At 32.5% G+C, this 15467-nt stretch overlaps 1 protein-coding gene across 1 annotated transcript in view; it reads right to left on the reverse strand.

Annotated features, from left to right (window-relative positions):
- LOC133203549 (neurogenic locus protein delta-like) overlaps positions 1–14967 on the reverse strand; it is a 44321-nt gene extending 29354 nt beyond the window's left edge. Inside the window, exons 1-5 of the mRNA XM_061339320.1 lie at positions 14884–14967; positions 12435–12580; positions 12229–12352; positions 11947–12125; positions 11704–11822 (exon numbers count right to left, since the gene is read on the reverse strand). Coding sequence (XP_061195304.1) covers positions 11704–11822; positions 11947–12125; positions 12229–12352; positions 12435–12580; positions 14884–14967 — 652 coding nt within the window. The remainder of the gene's footprint in view (positions 1–11703; positions 11823–11946; positions 12126–12228; positions 12353–12434; positions 12581–14883) is intronic.
- Between the last annotated feature and the right edge of the window lie 500 nt (positions 14968–15467).

Raw genomic sequence — 15467 nt, forward strand, 5'->3', positions numbered from 1 at the left:
AATTTTTAAAAATTGACGAGGACATGAACAAACACACTTCACGCAGGCATATTTCACAAACCACGTGAGCATAAAGCGACAGAAATTTATAAAAGTCATTCAACGAAAATTTTTGAAACAAAACTGTTTGCACTATAATTTTGACGTCAAGTGTGGCATTATGACCTCACAGTGGAGAAATTCTTGCTCATCCATGTACCTAGTCCGTGAGAAAATGAACTGTTTTCTAACTTGCAAAGAATCTGAAGGAAAAATATTTGCAAGTGTAAATATTAAAAAGCAAACCACTATAATTTGCCAAGTTAAATAATAGGATGCATATATCTTTATTGCAGGTACAAGTTCTGTGAATTAATCCCTGTTTATTCAATGTGTTCAATCAATGTCTAACACCCCCCCTCCCCCCCCCCCCCTACAATATTTCAGTTCACAGTGCAGAGACCTGGATGAGTGTTCAGAGTATGAACAATTTATCCCTTGGACCTCTGTGCACTGGTTTAGAATATATATATTTGTATTGATATAATAACGGAATTAATGAATGTTTGGAAATGGGAAAATGAAAAAAATGTGCTTTTTTTGTGAATGTGAACATGATACTTTAATCATTCTGCTCTACATATAAAATAAGCAACAACCGTAATATTCGCAGAAAAATGTAATTTGCATTCTATACATATTGATTTTATAGTATTTTAACATATTATGCAAATTTAGGGTTCAGCAACAAACCATCATATGAAAAATTTTCAAATCTTTTAATATTTTAGGAAGGGGGTATTGAAATGTACGTAGCATCAAAATAAATGTGATGACCGTACTTCATATTTTAACCATAAGTCACTTATAATAATTAGTACAAAATATATTAATTTTTGGAATTTCAAAATTCATCGGGTAGTTTTTTTTGTCAAGACGTCTAAAACTGCTCTTGAAATGAAAATATTACTGTAAATTTACAATGACTACTCCCCAAAGCGACAATGGCATTACTACATCTATCAAAAGTTTCCTATACAATTTCTATTTTCAGTGAATATAAAGCATATTATTTGATATGTGGTATAAATTATTAATTGTCCCCCGCTTTCACTGAAAGTGGGGGATATTAATTTGGGTCTGTCTGTCCGTCCGTCCGTCCGTCTATATTTCTGTCTGTCTGTATCACTTTCGTTTCCGTGCGATATCTCAAGAACCCTTTGAGCTTTCGCAATGAAATTTTGCATACCAACTCCCTATGGCCTTAGAAGAATCCTATTGATTTTGAGGTCAAAAGGTCAAAGGTCAAGGTCATAAATTTATAAATTCGGTCTGTTTTAACACTTTCGTTTCCGCGCTGTATCTCGCGAATTATTTGAGCTTTTTCAATGAAATTTTACACAACAACTCCCTTTGGCCTATGGAAGACCCCTATTGATTTTGATGTCAAAAGGTCAAAGTTCAAGTTTATAAATTCCGTCTTTGTGTAACACTTTCGTTTCCGTGCGATATCTCAAGAAGCTTTTGAGCTTTTGCAATGAAATTTCATACCATAACTCCCTATGGCCTCTCCCGCCCCTCTCAAAGTGTACCGCCCCGTTTTTTTTTAATTGTATTAAAAGTCGCTTGGTACTATTTTTAGCACAAGGGCATGTGGAGAGTTATTACGTATAATACAGGTTGTCGGCGGACTTTATATTCTAATTACATCTATTAGAACTGTTTAGTAAAGGATAAATTAGACAACATGTATTGTGTAAAATTTTGACAATATCGAACGTAAATATAAACATTGTATGTGACCTACTGTTTGCATTTAATCTGATATCTAGTCAAGTGCCTCCGTGGTCTAGGGGTATGATGCTGGCTTAGCAAGCGAGCGACCCGGGTTCAAATCCCGGACGATTCCCCCCTTTTTTTTTATTAACTAAATGATAGTATTCAACATGTGAAATGAAAATAGTTATGACGTCTGGTGTGTACAAACTGATAAAATCATCATTACAGCGTGATATTGATTGATTGATTGTATGTTGTTTTACGTCCCATTCGAGAATTTTTCACTCATATAGAGACGTCACCATATACCGTAGTTAGAATAATCTTACTGTGGTGAGGGACAAGCCCTCACCACAGTTAGAATACGTACCATATACTTGCAATGTAGCAAATCGGAGTGGATCCACTCCGAAATGATTTTGAAGAATACAAAGGGAGTTGCACTGAAAATAACTACCAAATTAACCATAACAAACCTTTTTGAGATTGTACATGTATATGCCTTTTAACCTAAAAAATAATCCACATAAATACGAAAATTCAACTCATTTTCTCAACGTTTTTTACTCACTTCAAATTTAACGGCATGTTGGCTTTCGGAACTCTCTGGATTGTTCATAGAAAATGCACAGAGTTCGAGATATCGCCCGTGTTTATTTTGCAACATTGCCAATACACGGAACGAAATCTATCGTTAAACCGGGTCCGTAGGACAATGTCATTTTAACGACGATAGAACGTTCTATCTACATATACCGGTGAAATGCTTCAAATTTTGACCTTTACTCGGCACTTACGGCTATTGAGCAGTGATAGATCTTTATCGTGCCAACGCCTGCCGTGACACGGGACCTCGGTTTTTAAGGTCTCATCCGAATGACCCGCAACTTTCACTTCAAAGTGCCGAGCGCATGGCGAAGGAACAGTTGCTACTAATTTTTTATCGACTTAGGTCAGTCGCGGTCGAGATTCGAACTCACGACCTCCCGATCACGGAGCGAGCGCTCTACCGACTGAGCTACCGTGAAAAATATTCTATATAAAAAGAATATTCTATACACATTTTAAAGAATAAGCAATCAAATCTTTATATCCATATTGACATTTTTTATTTGCTTCAATATACATGTATACATTTAATAATTCTACAAATCCGGGGGGGGGGGGAGGGGTTCCGACCCCCTTCCCCCAGAACTGTGCATGCTCTTCTTTTTTCCCTAAACGGGGGAGACAAATTCTCTGAAAGCTTGTTTTGTTTCAATTTTGATATCTGTATGGCATACATAAAATTTCATCATATAAATATCAAAATATTGGAAAACTATTGTTACCATGGCAACCATATCATCCTTATAACCATGATGATCATGGTTGACATTTACAGATTATTATACCATAAAGTAAGGCAAATTATGTATAAAAATGAGAAAAATTCGTAGAGCGGATTTTTTTCACGGACCCTTGCAATCTCTTCCTTAAATTACCACTTGCAGAATTAAATCCTAGTTCCTTTAAAATACAATTCAAATAATGAGCCTTACAAACAAAGACAATGTTGTTAACTGTTTTGTATGCGGGGACCAGTACACACTATAACTATGGATTAAATTTCACTTTAGACAAAGATTTTTCAACCCATTTATCTCCATGCATATTCAATCCATATAAAGTGACAAAAAAACAGTTTTGTTTAAATTGGAGAGCAGAAAGAAAGAGGAGAGTAGAACCAAATTGATCAACCACAGATATCGTGTGCAATAAAGAAGCCAAAATGTTGAAAATCTTATGTCAAAGTCACAAGAGTGGTGTAAAAGATATCATATATATAAGAAAATCTTTAAAAAAAAAATTGCTATTATAGGAATTTTTCTGCATTATTCCAAATAATTTTACGCTAGTAAATTTGAAATAATTTTTGATATTACTGTAGGATGCAGCAAAATAATCATTTAACCATGATTAGGTTTTAATATATTGTACATAATTATACATAGATAGGACCTAATTTTCTCGCTAGTTCATGTACTATGACGTCATGAATAGCGTCATCTTCCTCAAATCCTAGAAAATTCTTCAAAAAATGCCTAAAACGTAGGCTGTGTTTCAATATTTTGCATAGACATCAAGCTCTGATCTAATATTTTTAATCATGTAATTAAAGTAGTGTTTCAGAAAATTATAATCCATGTTTTATTTTTTGGATGGCGGGGTAGACTCTTCTTTGTTTTTTCTTTGTTGAAGGTGCTCAAATATACATATTTTCTTCAAAATTCAATAATTTCAAAAAAGCTTGTCTTTAAATACCTGGACCCACAAGGAATTTTTTTTTATTGGAAATGAAAACACTAGGTCTTTACTTTATATTGATGTTTGAAATAGGACTTTTGGACTTAGTCAGTTTATTTGTATATGGAGATGGCCATTTTATGGATAAAGTGAAGATACCTCTTTGCAATACAAAAGAGCATTATATTGAGAAGGACTGACATAGGACATAACCACACGCCTGCTCTATTGTCAAGCTGATATTTAAACAAGGGCCCTTTACCAAATCTCAAACACTCTGAGTTGATGATTCAGAAGCACAGATATACCACTGCAAAAGCAAGATTAAAAAAATGAAATGAACATACCAACAGTCGAAGTAAAAGAGACATTTCTTTTAAAAATGTGAAAGCTCTAGGAATCGATCAAATACATGAACAAATAGCGAATGCTGATAGAAATATTCACATTCAAACTTCTTATTTATATCCTGTATTTTACCAATACTTCGCAGATAGAACAGTGCCAATTATTTGGAAGTTCGGTCTGGCAGTAAAGCGAGTCAAGAAAGGTGACTTGATTATCATGAATAGATGGAGAGATGGAGAAGAAGTATACTGTTGTCAAATCCAGGAAAATTCTTAGATGAGAAATCTGAAAGAGAATGACCTTGATGGTAAACCAATATTTTCTTAAAGTAAAAGCTGGATTCTAAGAAGGAAAGTATTTTTGCTGACTAGATATTCTTGGAAGCAAATTTTAGATCAGTAACACCACCCTGTATGCCTACGTAAGTGACTACCAAAGCATTTGACAGCATACTCCGTCCTGCTTCATGCAAGCTCTTCATGTATTATGGTATCCCAAACAAGATCATTTCCATCAGGAACAAAACAGGCCCATAACTGACAGACAGTTACCCAATCCAATCAACAGTGCAACAGGGATGTCTCCTATCACAACTGCTTTGTGCATAAATTGGTTTATGAAAAATCACCAATAAACATACCAATAGTCACTGGTAGACCATGACTTTGCAGATGACATCGCTGAATTAACCCAGCGACTTAGGAATATTTAAAGCAAAACAGATGACCAAGCTCAATATTGCAGACAAATAGGGAAATATAAATGTTAACAAGACAAAATTGAAGATAAATGCAAAGACAGACTAGAATGTCCAATAGAAGTGGGCAATTGTGCATATCCAGGTAAAAGGATCTCAAGACGAATGTTACTAGTATTGGAGTTGAAGGTTATGAGCCCTGAAAGGTGAGAAACAAAATCACGCAAAAATTAGACATGCCAAATAAAATGCCTCCATAAAATACTCACAATATTCCAACTGAACAAATAAAACAAATAATGAGGAGGTGTGCGAAGGAATATTATTATATGCAATATCTGACCAGATTAACCCCTTCACTTCCACACAGGTCAATTTGACCGGTGGTGCGTTAAAACACGACTTCGCGAAAATAAGATCTCTGTATTTATTTTATGAAAGCATAAAGGTATATAAGCTATATCATCTTTTTGGAAATTTTCTCTACTTTAAAACTATGTAGAAAATTTATGTCTTAATGTCGGTAATAAATGGATTTCACGTTTTGAAGACATACATGACATTTTGAAAATGGCTCAATTTTCCAAAGCAATTGACGATTTTCCCGACGATTGACATTTTTTTCCTGATTAATATAATAAAGAAAGTGTGATATATTCTTAAAGCATATTTTCTCTGCTTTTAAAATATGTAAAAATTATTGTTATTACTTTAAAATATTTTGTAAAAACAAGAATTTTCTTGCACTTATGTGCTTTTTCTCGTTTTTAATCGTAATATTTAAACAAAGCTCATGTTTACGTGTATTTCTGAATTGAAATAAGGAAAACAAAATAAAGCTGGTAAAAGTAGAGAAAATTTCCTTTTTAACGAGCCTTTACTGATCTTTTTACTCTCAGTATTTTCTTAATAACGATAGTTTGAATTTGTGACCTTTGCATAATTTTTATAGAAAAATCGCGGATAATCAATATTTAACGTCGAGGTCGATTCTGTTGCGTCTTACTCGGAACAAAATATTGTTTTATAACATAATAAGTACTATTTTAATATATACTTTTAATGAAATAAATGCTTAATACAAAATAATTGTTTTGAAAAACATATATACTATCTTTCTACCTTTTGTGAAGTTTAATTTTTTAATATAATGAATTTATTTATCTATAGTACAATAATGTTGATACGAAATGTACATTCCCTAAACGTCTTTACGTCGAAAAAAAAAATCAGATTTAATATTGCTGTATGTCATATATTTTCTTAATATGAAATTTAATTAGATATATACCATGTATACTGACACGAAATTTAACAACTTTGAAACAAGCACAAAAACTCGCATTTACACGACTCATCACTGTAAGAGTTGATACGAATTGAGATTACCACGTGTTTCCGCTGCAGCAGTAAACAACAACAACATGATGATGTTTTCATGATTATTTTACAACGAAGAACATCACATCAATGCATCAAATAATACGGTTTTTCCTTTGGTATTAGAGGTGAGTAAGTATTGACTGAAGAGTTAAAACTGTCTTTAAAACGGATTAATTCACGTTCAAATGAAAACAAAATGTACACATGTACTAGGTCTTCATGTATCTAGGCACAGGAGTCAGCAGTTTTATCCATAAAACAAAGTAAACACTAACCAGTGAGCTTCGCGAGCGTAGCGAGCTCACTCGCGAAGCTCAATGGTTAGTGTTTACATTGTTTTATGGTTAAAACTGCTGATTCCTGTGATCTAGGCGTTACCCTGTTTCAGTGTTTGAATCTCGTAGATTGAAACTAGTTCAGCCAATTTTGTGTTGCTTTTGAAGTGTATACTTTTGACGACCACCCTTAAGTACCTTTCAAAGTAAAATCAAGTTGACATAATAATGGAGAGTTGTTGTCAGTATGTGTGTACATACACTATCACATTGAATTTTTAGAGTACTGGCACCATATGCTTCAGTACTTTCATCTGTGAAGACCCAATTGCTAACCCCACCATGCACTAGAAAGATCATTATGTGGGGACACAGGTGCTTATAATGACCAACGAACAGGTAAATTTTTGTTTTGGTAGTGAAAGTGTCTGTATCTCTAAAAATTCTAAATAAAGTGAAATTTTAATTGCATTCTCTTGATATTGCATTCACACAAGTTTATAAGAATTTGATTTATATTTTGAAAAAAGTGTGTGATGCACATGATATTTATGATTCACGATTATACATTTAAACACACTATTTAAACACACAATATTTATTCGAATTTATGCCCAGAAAGGGAACAAGCAGTCTAGACTGCTGTGGTATTTTCAATTTAGTAAAGTATGTGGTTAGAATTTCCATTTTCTCAATTTTTCACTCATGTACATGTATACATGGGTGGTCAAACTATATTCACCGGATGGCTATATATCAACACTCCCATGTTCATGAACAGCCTTGCCCCAGGAATTTTGCCCTGAAGTAACAGTTTTCAGTCCATTGTGTCCTTTCTCTTAACAACCCTGACAGCCAGGTATGCTATTTCTTTTAGTTCAATAATTCAACCATGATGGTTTATTACTAGGTTGATGATTTTTCAGTCCTGATACATTGACTTAACCAAATCATTTAACTACATGAATCACATAAATATACTTTTAATTTTAAAAGGAAAATTACATCAATGTATTAATTGTCGCATTCTAATTTTATATATGTAAATTCACATAATCTTTTTCAAAATATTTAAATCTTTTACAGGATAGTAGCTGATTACATGTACATGTACTTGACAGAAAATGATCATGTCTTAGACAACTCAAAGAAATTCCTCCAGTCTTTCAGAGAAATGACAGTTGATGAAAGAATGGTGGCCACAAAATAAAAGTGCTCTGGTCTTCAACATTTTGTGGAATATTAAATCAGTCTGATTTGGAATTCAGCTTGCAATATTTCTGGATTTGTATATTTGTATAAAAACATAACTTTTTCAACTTATTGACTAAACAGTTTTGCATTAGATATTGCCAATGCAATCTATTAATATTTTTTTCCTCCAAGAAGACATGTCAAGTCTTTATTGTACCCCTTAAGCACTGTTACCAGAAAAACCTTGTAATGAAATCAATTAGTTTATTTTTTCTTGTTAAATTTAAAGTCGGGGAAAAAATCAATGAAGCATAGGGTATTTTTAATGGCATCAAGAACATGGATTTGTTTTTGTTTAGCAGAAAGATTATATACATGTTGTAGTTACTGTTATGTAATTTTTACATCACTGTTCAGCCAGACCTTTTTGTCATTTTTTTTTCTTTTGGAGTGAGAAAAAAATTTAAAAACCTTATTAGCCACATTTTTCATGAAATGTATAGGACCTGTGGGTCTGTCAATTTAATTTGCACGTAAATATGCATCATAAATTGGAACAAAGTTGCACTAGTGGAAAGTACTGTTTATTTTTTAATTTACTTGATATTATGGTTGTGATTTTTTTTTTTAAATTAGAACACAAGAAACCCTGTTTGTAAATTGTACTTCAAATTTTTGACAACCTGATTTTTAATTACTTGCATTGTCAATTTATTATTGCCTTGAAAGACCAAATCAAATGTTTCTCATCAAACATGGCTAGTGAATGTCGTCTTCACAAGCGAAGGGATTTGCTGTTCTTCTCACAAACCCATGGTCTATCTTGCTATCAAAAGTCAGGATTATTTTCACAAGTTGTGGTTAGAGTTTATTGACATCATTTGACCAATCAGCAAGTTCTATAGTAAATGACGATATCTTCATTCAGGATATTTCTTGACTCTCTAGTCTCAGTAATAAAAACCCTTGTAAACAATGATTCATATTAAGATAACATTCCATTCTTGAAATTGCTATGGCATATCATCCAACGTGAAGATTATGTGCACATAATGTAATCTGGAACCTATATTGCAGATAAAGACTTGCAAACTTACTAACAAATAAACATGTCTGCTTGTTAATTATTTTTCAGATACTTCACGTTTTATAAATGCTCTTTATTTCTATGAATGATGCAAGCTGTGATTCAAGATCAGGTGACTTAAACAATCCTGATTTTTGATAGCATGATAGGCTAAGGGTTTGTGAGAAGAATAGCAAACCAGAATCCTTTGCTTGCAAAAATGAACAAATGCATGTCACATAAATAAGATGAATGAAAGAATTGTAATGCAAAAGCCACTCATTTGAAAAAGAGATTCCAAGTTCCATCCATTGTCCATCTTGTGAGGTTTCTTCATGCTTATCAAATGAAAAAATTGTTTTAACAAGTAACTCAGTAAAGACAGGAAATCTGTTAAAAATTGGAAATTTATGATAATTCTTTTTTTTACCATATTATTTTAATATGTGTGTCATTAACGTTGAATTATATGCAATCACATCTTACAAATTTTATTTCAGTTCACAAATTTTAGATGGATTTATGGAATGGCAACCAAGATATGCAAAATAAAAAAGATTAATTCATTTTTATAAATTTCTCTCAGGATTTTGTTGTTCACAATTTGTTTACGTCATCTATTAGATGATATATCCGTAGTGATTGCAGCATTTCAAAATTGATATATACTTGCAATTTAAGGCAGAATTCTGTACTGATATGACCTTGACCCCCCCTAAGAACAGAAGTGTCAAGGTCAATACTTAATTCAATAATGTTCTTTACATTATTTTGGCCCATATCTTACTTATAGTATCATGGAATTCACAAAAAGTGTCTAGAATGAGCAATAACAAACATACAATGTATACAGCCAAAAAATAAAAAAAAATGTTGTTGCTAAGCAACCACTTAAAGGTCATTTAACAAATATTTGAAATGAAATGGTGTATGGATATTGCAGTTCTGATGATTTCTTCAGAGTATATTCAGAATTTTCTATTTCAGCATCCATTGTGTAAAATTTTAGCAAGAATATTGAAAAGCGTTGAAAAAAAGTTGATGAAATTTTTGCACTAATTTGACCTTTGACCTCCTAAAAATAGTGTTAATGAGGTCAAACTTTAAGACAATTTATCTGCTGTATATTCCTTTTAATTTTATGACCTCATATCTGACTTTAAAATGTGCTGGAATGCATGAATGTATCTAGGATGAGCAAAAAACGAAAATTACTGCCCGAAAATTGAAAAATACTCCGTTGCTAAGCAACCCCTTTAAAGTCATTATATGCAGAATTGAAAAAAAAGTTTATGTAATTCATGAAGCACAGTATAATGCTCTTTTGTGAGTATATTCCAAATTTCCTATTTCAACATACATCATTGTTAATTTTTAGCTTGAAGATTAAAAAGTATCGAAAAATTCCATAAAATTTTGCACTTATTTGACATTTGACCTCCATTTCTACTAATAAGGTCAGTCGGTGGGTATCTGAATAGTCATGAAATATCATCTCTAAGAAATTCCCTACAAAATGGTATGCATTATGCCTAGCTTTCTCCTTGGATTAAAAGGTTAGAAATAATTTGATAATGCTCTGTCAAAAGGTCTCCAAAATCACGTAAAATGTACCGGTAGAGAAAGGGTTAAACAAATGCGATGTAAATTTGGAGGAGCAATATCAAAAGAATGGAAAATTCAGAAATACATAGGTAAGCTTTCATATGTATTCAAGCCAAAAGGAGAAAAAAGGCGAAAAAGGATTATGGCGGCGTTTTATGGAAAAAAAGAGATGAAAAACCAGGGAGCTTATGAATTTAAAACCCATTCAGTTTTTGCTACATGTTAATTGCTTATTTTCTGTTTTCATTTACTTACATTTTAATTTCCTTCAAACCCTATAAATGTTATCAAGTATGGGAATACTAAAAGAAACATAACAGAAACATAAAGTCACTTTCAAAAGGAATGTCATCATTTACGTTATTCTAGCATGCTTTATACAGTCTTCAGCAATAAAGAGGGTATGAACTATGAGGTCGATGTTTTCATGGTTAACGTTTGGACAGATAAAAATAATCGTTAGAAGTAATGGGCGTAATAATGATCACATTTTTATTATTGCTTTGATACTTTTACAAGCTTAGTTTTATGCAGACAATTAAATTTAAAACTTATATGTGGAAGTTGCTCGTAATTCGTCTTGTCTTGCAGTATCCCTATCTCAGCCCCCCCCCCCCCCCCCCCCCCCGCCCGTGGCCTATTTGAAGTCACAGATATATATTTTTGAGAATCATGTATGAATGATTTCAACTAAACATTTTAATTGAAAATAAAATATACCAAGTTTACAAGAAAATTAACACCACTAAATCCCTTACTAAGCATGTAACATCTGAAATGTTTTTTTATATCAGTTGTGCAAATATCCAAAATAATTATATGAAGCGGTTTTGCTTAAAATTTTTCATCTCATAAGTTCCAAATATCAACACTATAAAAACCTTATTTATCTCAAGTTAATTTGTTCATAAAACAATAGGTCAAGAAAAAATTCTTGGATATTTTTTTATATAAACGATGCTCATTTGTCTCTCATTTCCTAAACGTGATTAATGATGATAATTTATGTAATTCGAGATGCTAATCATGACATTTCTATTATACTGGAACTTAATCATTGCTTCGAATTAAAATTAAAATAACAATCTTACCCATTTTACAGTACGTATGACCGTTGACGACACACTTCTGTGGATTACCAGGACAATGTTCTGTACAGTTTGATCCATAGTAACCCTCACTACAGTAGGCCTTGTACGTTATCTGGATACTGAAATAAGAGTAATATGTTCATTAACTGCTTTGCCATTTTTATTAAAGGTAAAAGGTGTTTTAAGTTAATGTGTGATTGTAAGGGTCGTTTATTTAGTTGGTATGAATAAAGAACAACTTACAAAAAAGAATTTTTATCCGAGAAATAATTAGCTGTCAATTTCTTTTGTCGCCAATGTTGTGAAAGTATGTTGTTTCCTATTTGAAGATTGTAGTCAGAGAACTCTGTCTGGTAGATGAGTGGTGAGGAGGAGTGTTGTGAATCTCGTACTTCAACACGTATCCTGTCCAGATATTTATTCTGTATTGCAATATTAATAAAATTCTGAGAAAAAACTTAAGGGAGTAAATTCTTTTTTTTTTTCAAATTTCACAGAAAAAGAGTTTGCTTGAAATAAATATACCCATGAAAATACTTCTAAATAATGCGGATTTGTTGAATTGCCAAGTTTTGAACCATACATGACATCCTGTCGTCTCATGTTTAATGTTGTGGTAAAGCGTGATAAACAAGAGTGATTTGTGCCTCTGTAGCAAAGAAAAAATACATCATAAGTATGATCGTTTCTTTAAGGTTTACTATGAAACTCAAAAGAGTAGGACTACTCACATAAGATATACGGTGAGTACAGGTTTACACAACTTGGTACAAATGCTATCCACAATACCCTGACAACAGCTTCCTCCATGAAGTTTATTACCTGTACTCTTCGCTTCATCTATGTGAATGAAGAAAGTTGTCTTTGCAAATGCCACCTTTAGGGAAAAAAAACGTATAAAGATTAAAAGAATATTTGCATTTGTTTAAAATAATTTTTCATAACTATGTATAGTTATGAACTTTTACTTGATACTGTTTTATGTATTCGTTAATGATATTGAAAGAAAGAGTATTAAATCTTTGGAATCAAATTAATAAATTTCATTTGTAGAATTAGGGGCCAAATTATATTTACGTTTTGCTTTTGGCGTTGTATTTTATGTATTGTATTTCGCGGAAGGTATCTTCCGCTAAATTAAGTACGTCGTGAAATGTTTTGTATGTACATATTTATACATAGCTCGTTCAGAAATCTCTAAATCAAATCTCCCCTTTCTTGTAAAATTAATTTACACTTAATATCGAATTTGCTTAATTTCATACAAAATACCGTATAAAATTTTTGTTTCATTTAAGAAATCGATATTTTCTCAGTCTCACTTTCACAAGGGAGTTGAAATTGGAAATGTGATACTGAATTCAAAAGTTAGCTCATCAAAGGCCCCGAAGCCAGTTGCATACATGTAGTTAATCAATAATGAGCTTGTTTTGTTACTTTTGTCAAATCACAATTCATTTCCTTTTGGAAATCTTCTGGCAATCAATCCACAAGGGACTGAATTATTTTTGATTGTTTTTTATATTGAGTTTCTGTGTTTATTTTTTAATACTTTTTAATTGATTGTATGTTGCTTAACGTTAACGTTCCTATTTCCCCCTTATATAGCAACTTCACGATGTTCCAATGATCGAAGGGCTTCAAATTAAGGCCTTCCATTTACTCGGCTCTCAGGGCCAAAGAGCAGTGAGGGATCTTTATCGGACGAACCTCTACCATGACATGGGACTCAATTTTCAGGTCTCATTTGAAAGACTTGCAACCTTCACTTCAGAGTGCAGAAAGATTGGTTTTCAATTTTTTCCTGTTATCTCGACTAAGGTCGGTCGCTACCGAGTCTGTAACAGACCTTTCATTGTAAGAAACACATTGTCAAATTGTGTAAAAGAATTGTTAATTAAAATAAATATGTTGATAAAATTGTTTTTGGTGAACATTACATTGTGCGTGAATGCTACGAGAAAGATTTATTCGACTAATGCTGGAAATAGTTAAGAAAAAAGATTTTAACAAAATTTAAATGGTTGTAATGAATACGTGTTACTAAGAGTGATTGTACGCTTTTTTTTAACTGTGAAGGGAAGAATAACAGGCATAATTACATTAATGCAAAATTTGATAGAGCGCACTTTTATCTGCAAGCAAAAGAAGTTGAGACACTTAAACAGAATAAATGAAGATAAGTTCGAAGTTCGAAGTGTTACACATGAAACCACTGTTGAAGGAGCCATATGCATGCTTAAGGGAACTGATCTGAATTTCACATTTCATCATTCTTTCCAAATAATTAATTATTCTTCTGAAGTCAAAGTATATTTATACTGCATTATTTCTTTGTGGGGATCGTCGAAGAATTCAAAATTGTAGGCCTAATACAAGCTTTTAAAGAATGCCTCAGAAATCGCATTACAGAAAAATGAAAACGAAATGAAATACATTTAGATAATTTAAAATTGTTGCTTGTTAAGAGGTAATGGATTACTTTTTACTTACTTTTACTATAAACATCCAGAGCAAAAAAATCACTTTGTGCTTTTGTTCACCCATAATTCAGCCCTTTATTTCAGTATACCGTCCTTTGCTGATCATTTATAGACAAATATTATCTTCCAAAAAAGATAGATTTAAATGCTTATCTTAAAAATGTCAAATACAGATAGAGGTAGCAGATTTAAGGAGATGGACACGTTGAATATTTATTTGCTGCTTATATCTTGCGATAGTTTACGGGAAGGAAGAAGTGGTGCTTAGACTTTGTATAACTAGCTTGTTGTCCTTCGCATCTTGAGATAATATATAGATACGGAAAAGTGGTGCTAATGTGCAAAAATACTGACTTCAGTGATCTACTAATGAATGACTTGGTCCCAAGTCCACGAATTTGTCGTCTAAAATAATTATTGTACGCATTGTTGATAGGTAGAAATCAATCTCTTATATTTAATTGTCATGCAATTATTTATCTTTCTTTGATTGATGACTAAAGTTATTCTATCATTGTTTTATATAAGCAGCACCACTTGGCTGTCATGATATTTCTTTTTTTATAGGAAAGCAATTATTATATTTTGTTTTTGGTTAAACTATAAAGTAGCTAATCCTACATTTTAAAGAACACTATGCATTAAATGACTGGGTTTCGAGGACCAAATTTTGCCGCCGACCCCTCAAACCACATACCAGTCTATTTTCTTTTGGTCTAACAAACAGTTTGATTTGGTCCAAATGCCTAAGAAGCCAGTCAATATACTTTTTACTGTTCATAATAGCATAGTTTGAGCTGGCTTCACCTTAAGCTTGCATGTAAACTTTGTTAACAAATACAAATACGATTTAGCAGATTCCGCTATAGTGTGAAATAACTACCTCTGGGCGGTCCAATGTCTCATCGACAAGTCTAATATCTTTTTGATTGCTCAAAAAAAAAAAAAAAAAGGATTTGAAATGTAAGACGTTTAGTGTAGATTTATACAGAAAAAAAGTCTTAGAAGTATGACATTAAACATTTATCAACTGGATTCGAGGGCAACATACGTTTTTTTCGGACCCAAGAACCAAACTGTTTGCCTGAGGCTGTTAGGCAAATGGCAACCAGTTTGGTCCGAGGGGTCGACAAAACGCATTTTGTTTAAGAACACAGTTAATGTTTTATTTAGTATTTTACTTTTTCTTTTGACATATCTTGCGCTGGCTTTCTTTTTGCGATAATTGAAAAAAAAACATTATTCCGCCTACAATGTGACGTACAGACGTTCAATGTTTCA

The sequence above is a fragment of the Saccostrea echinata genome, unplaced genomic scaffold, assembly GCF_033153115.1.
Source record: "Saccostrea echinata isolate AGI-Se365-2 ecotype Australia unplaced genomic scaffold, CSIRO_AGI_Sech_v1 ptg000051l, whole genome shotgun sequence".
Lineage (NCBI taxonomy): Eukaryota > Metazoa > Mollusca > Bivalvia > Ostreida > Ostreidae > Saccostrea > Saccostrea echinata.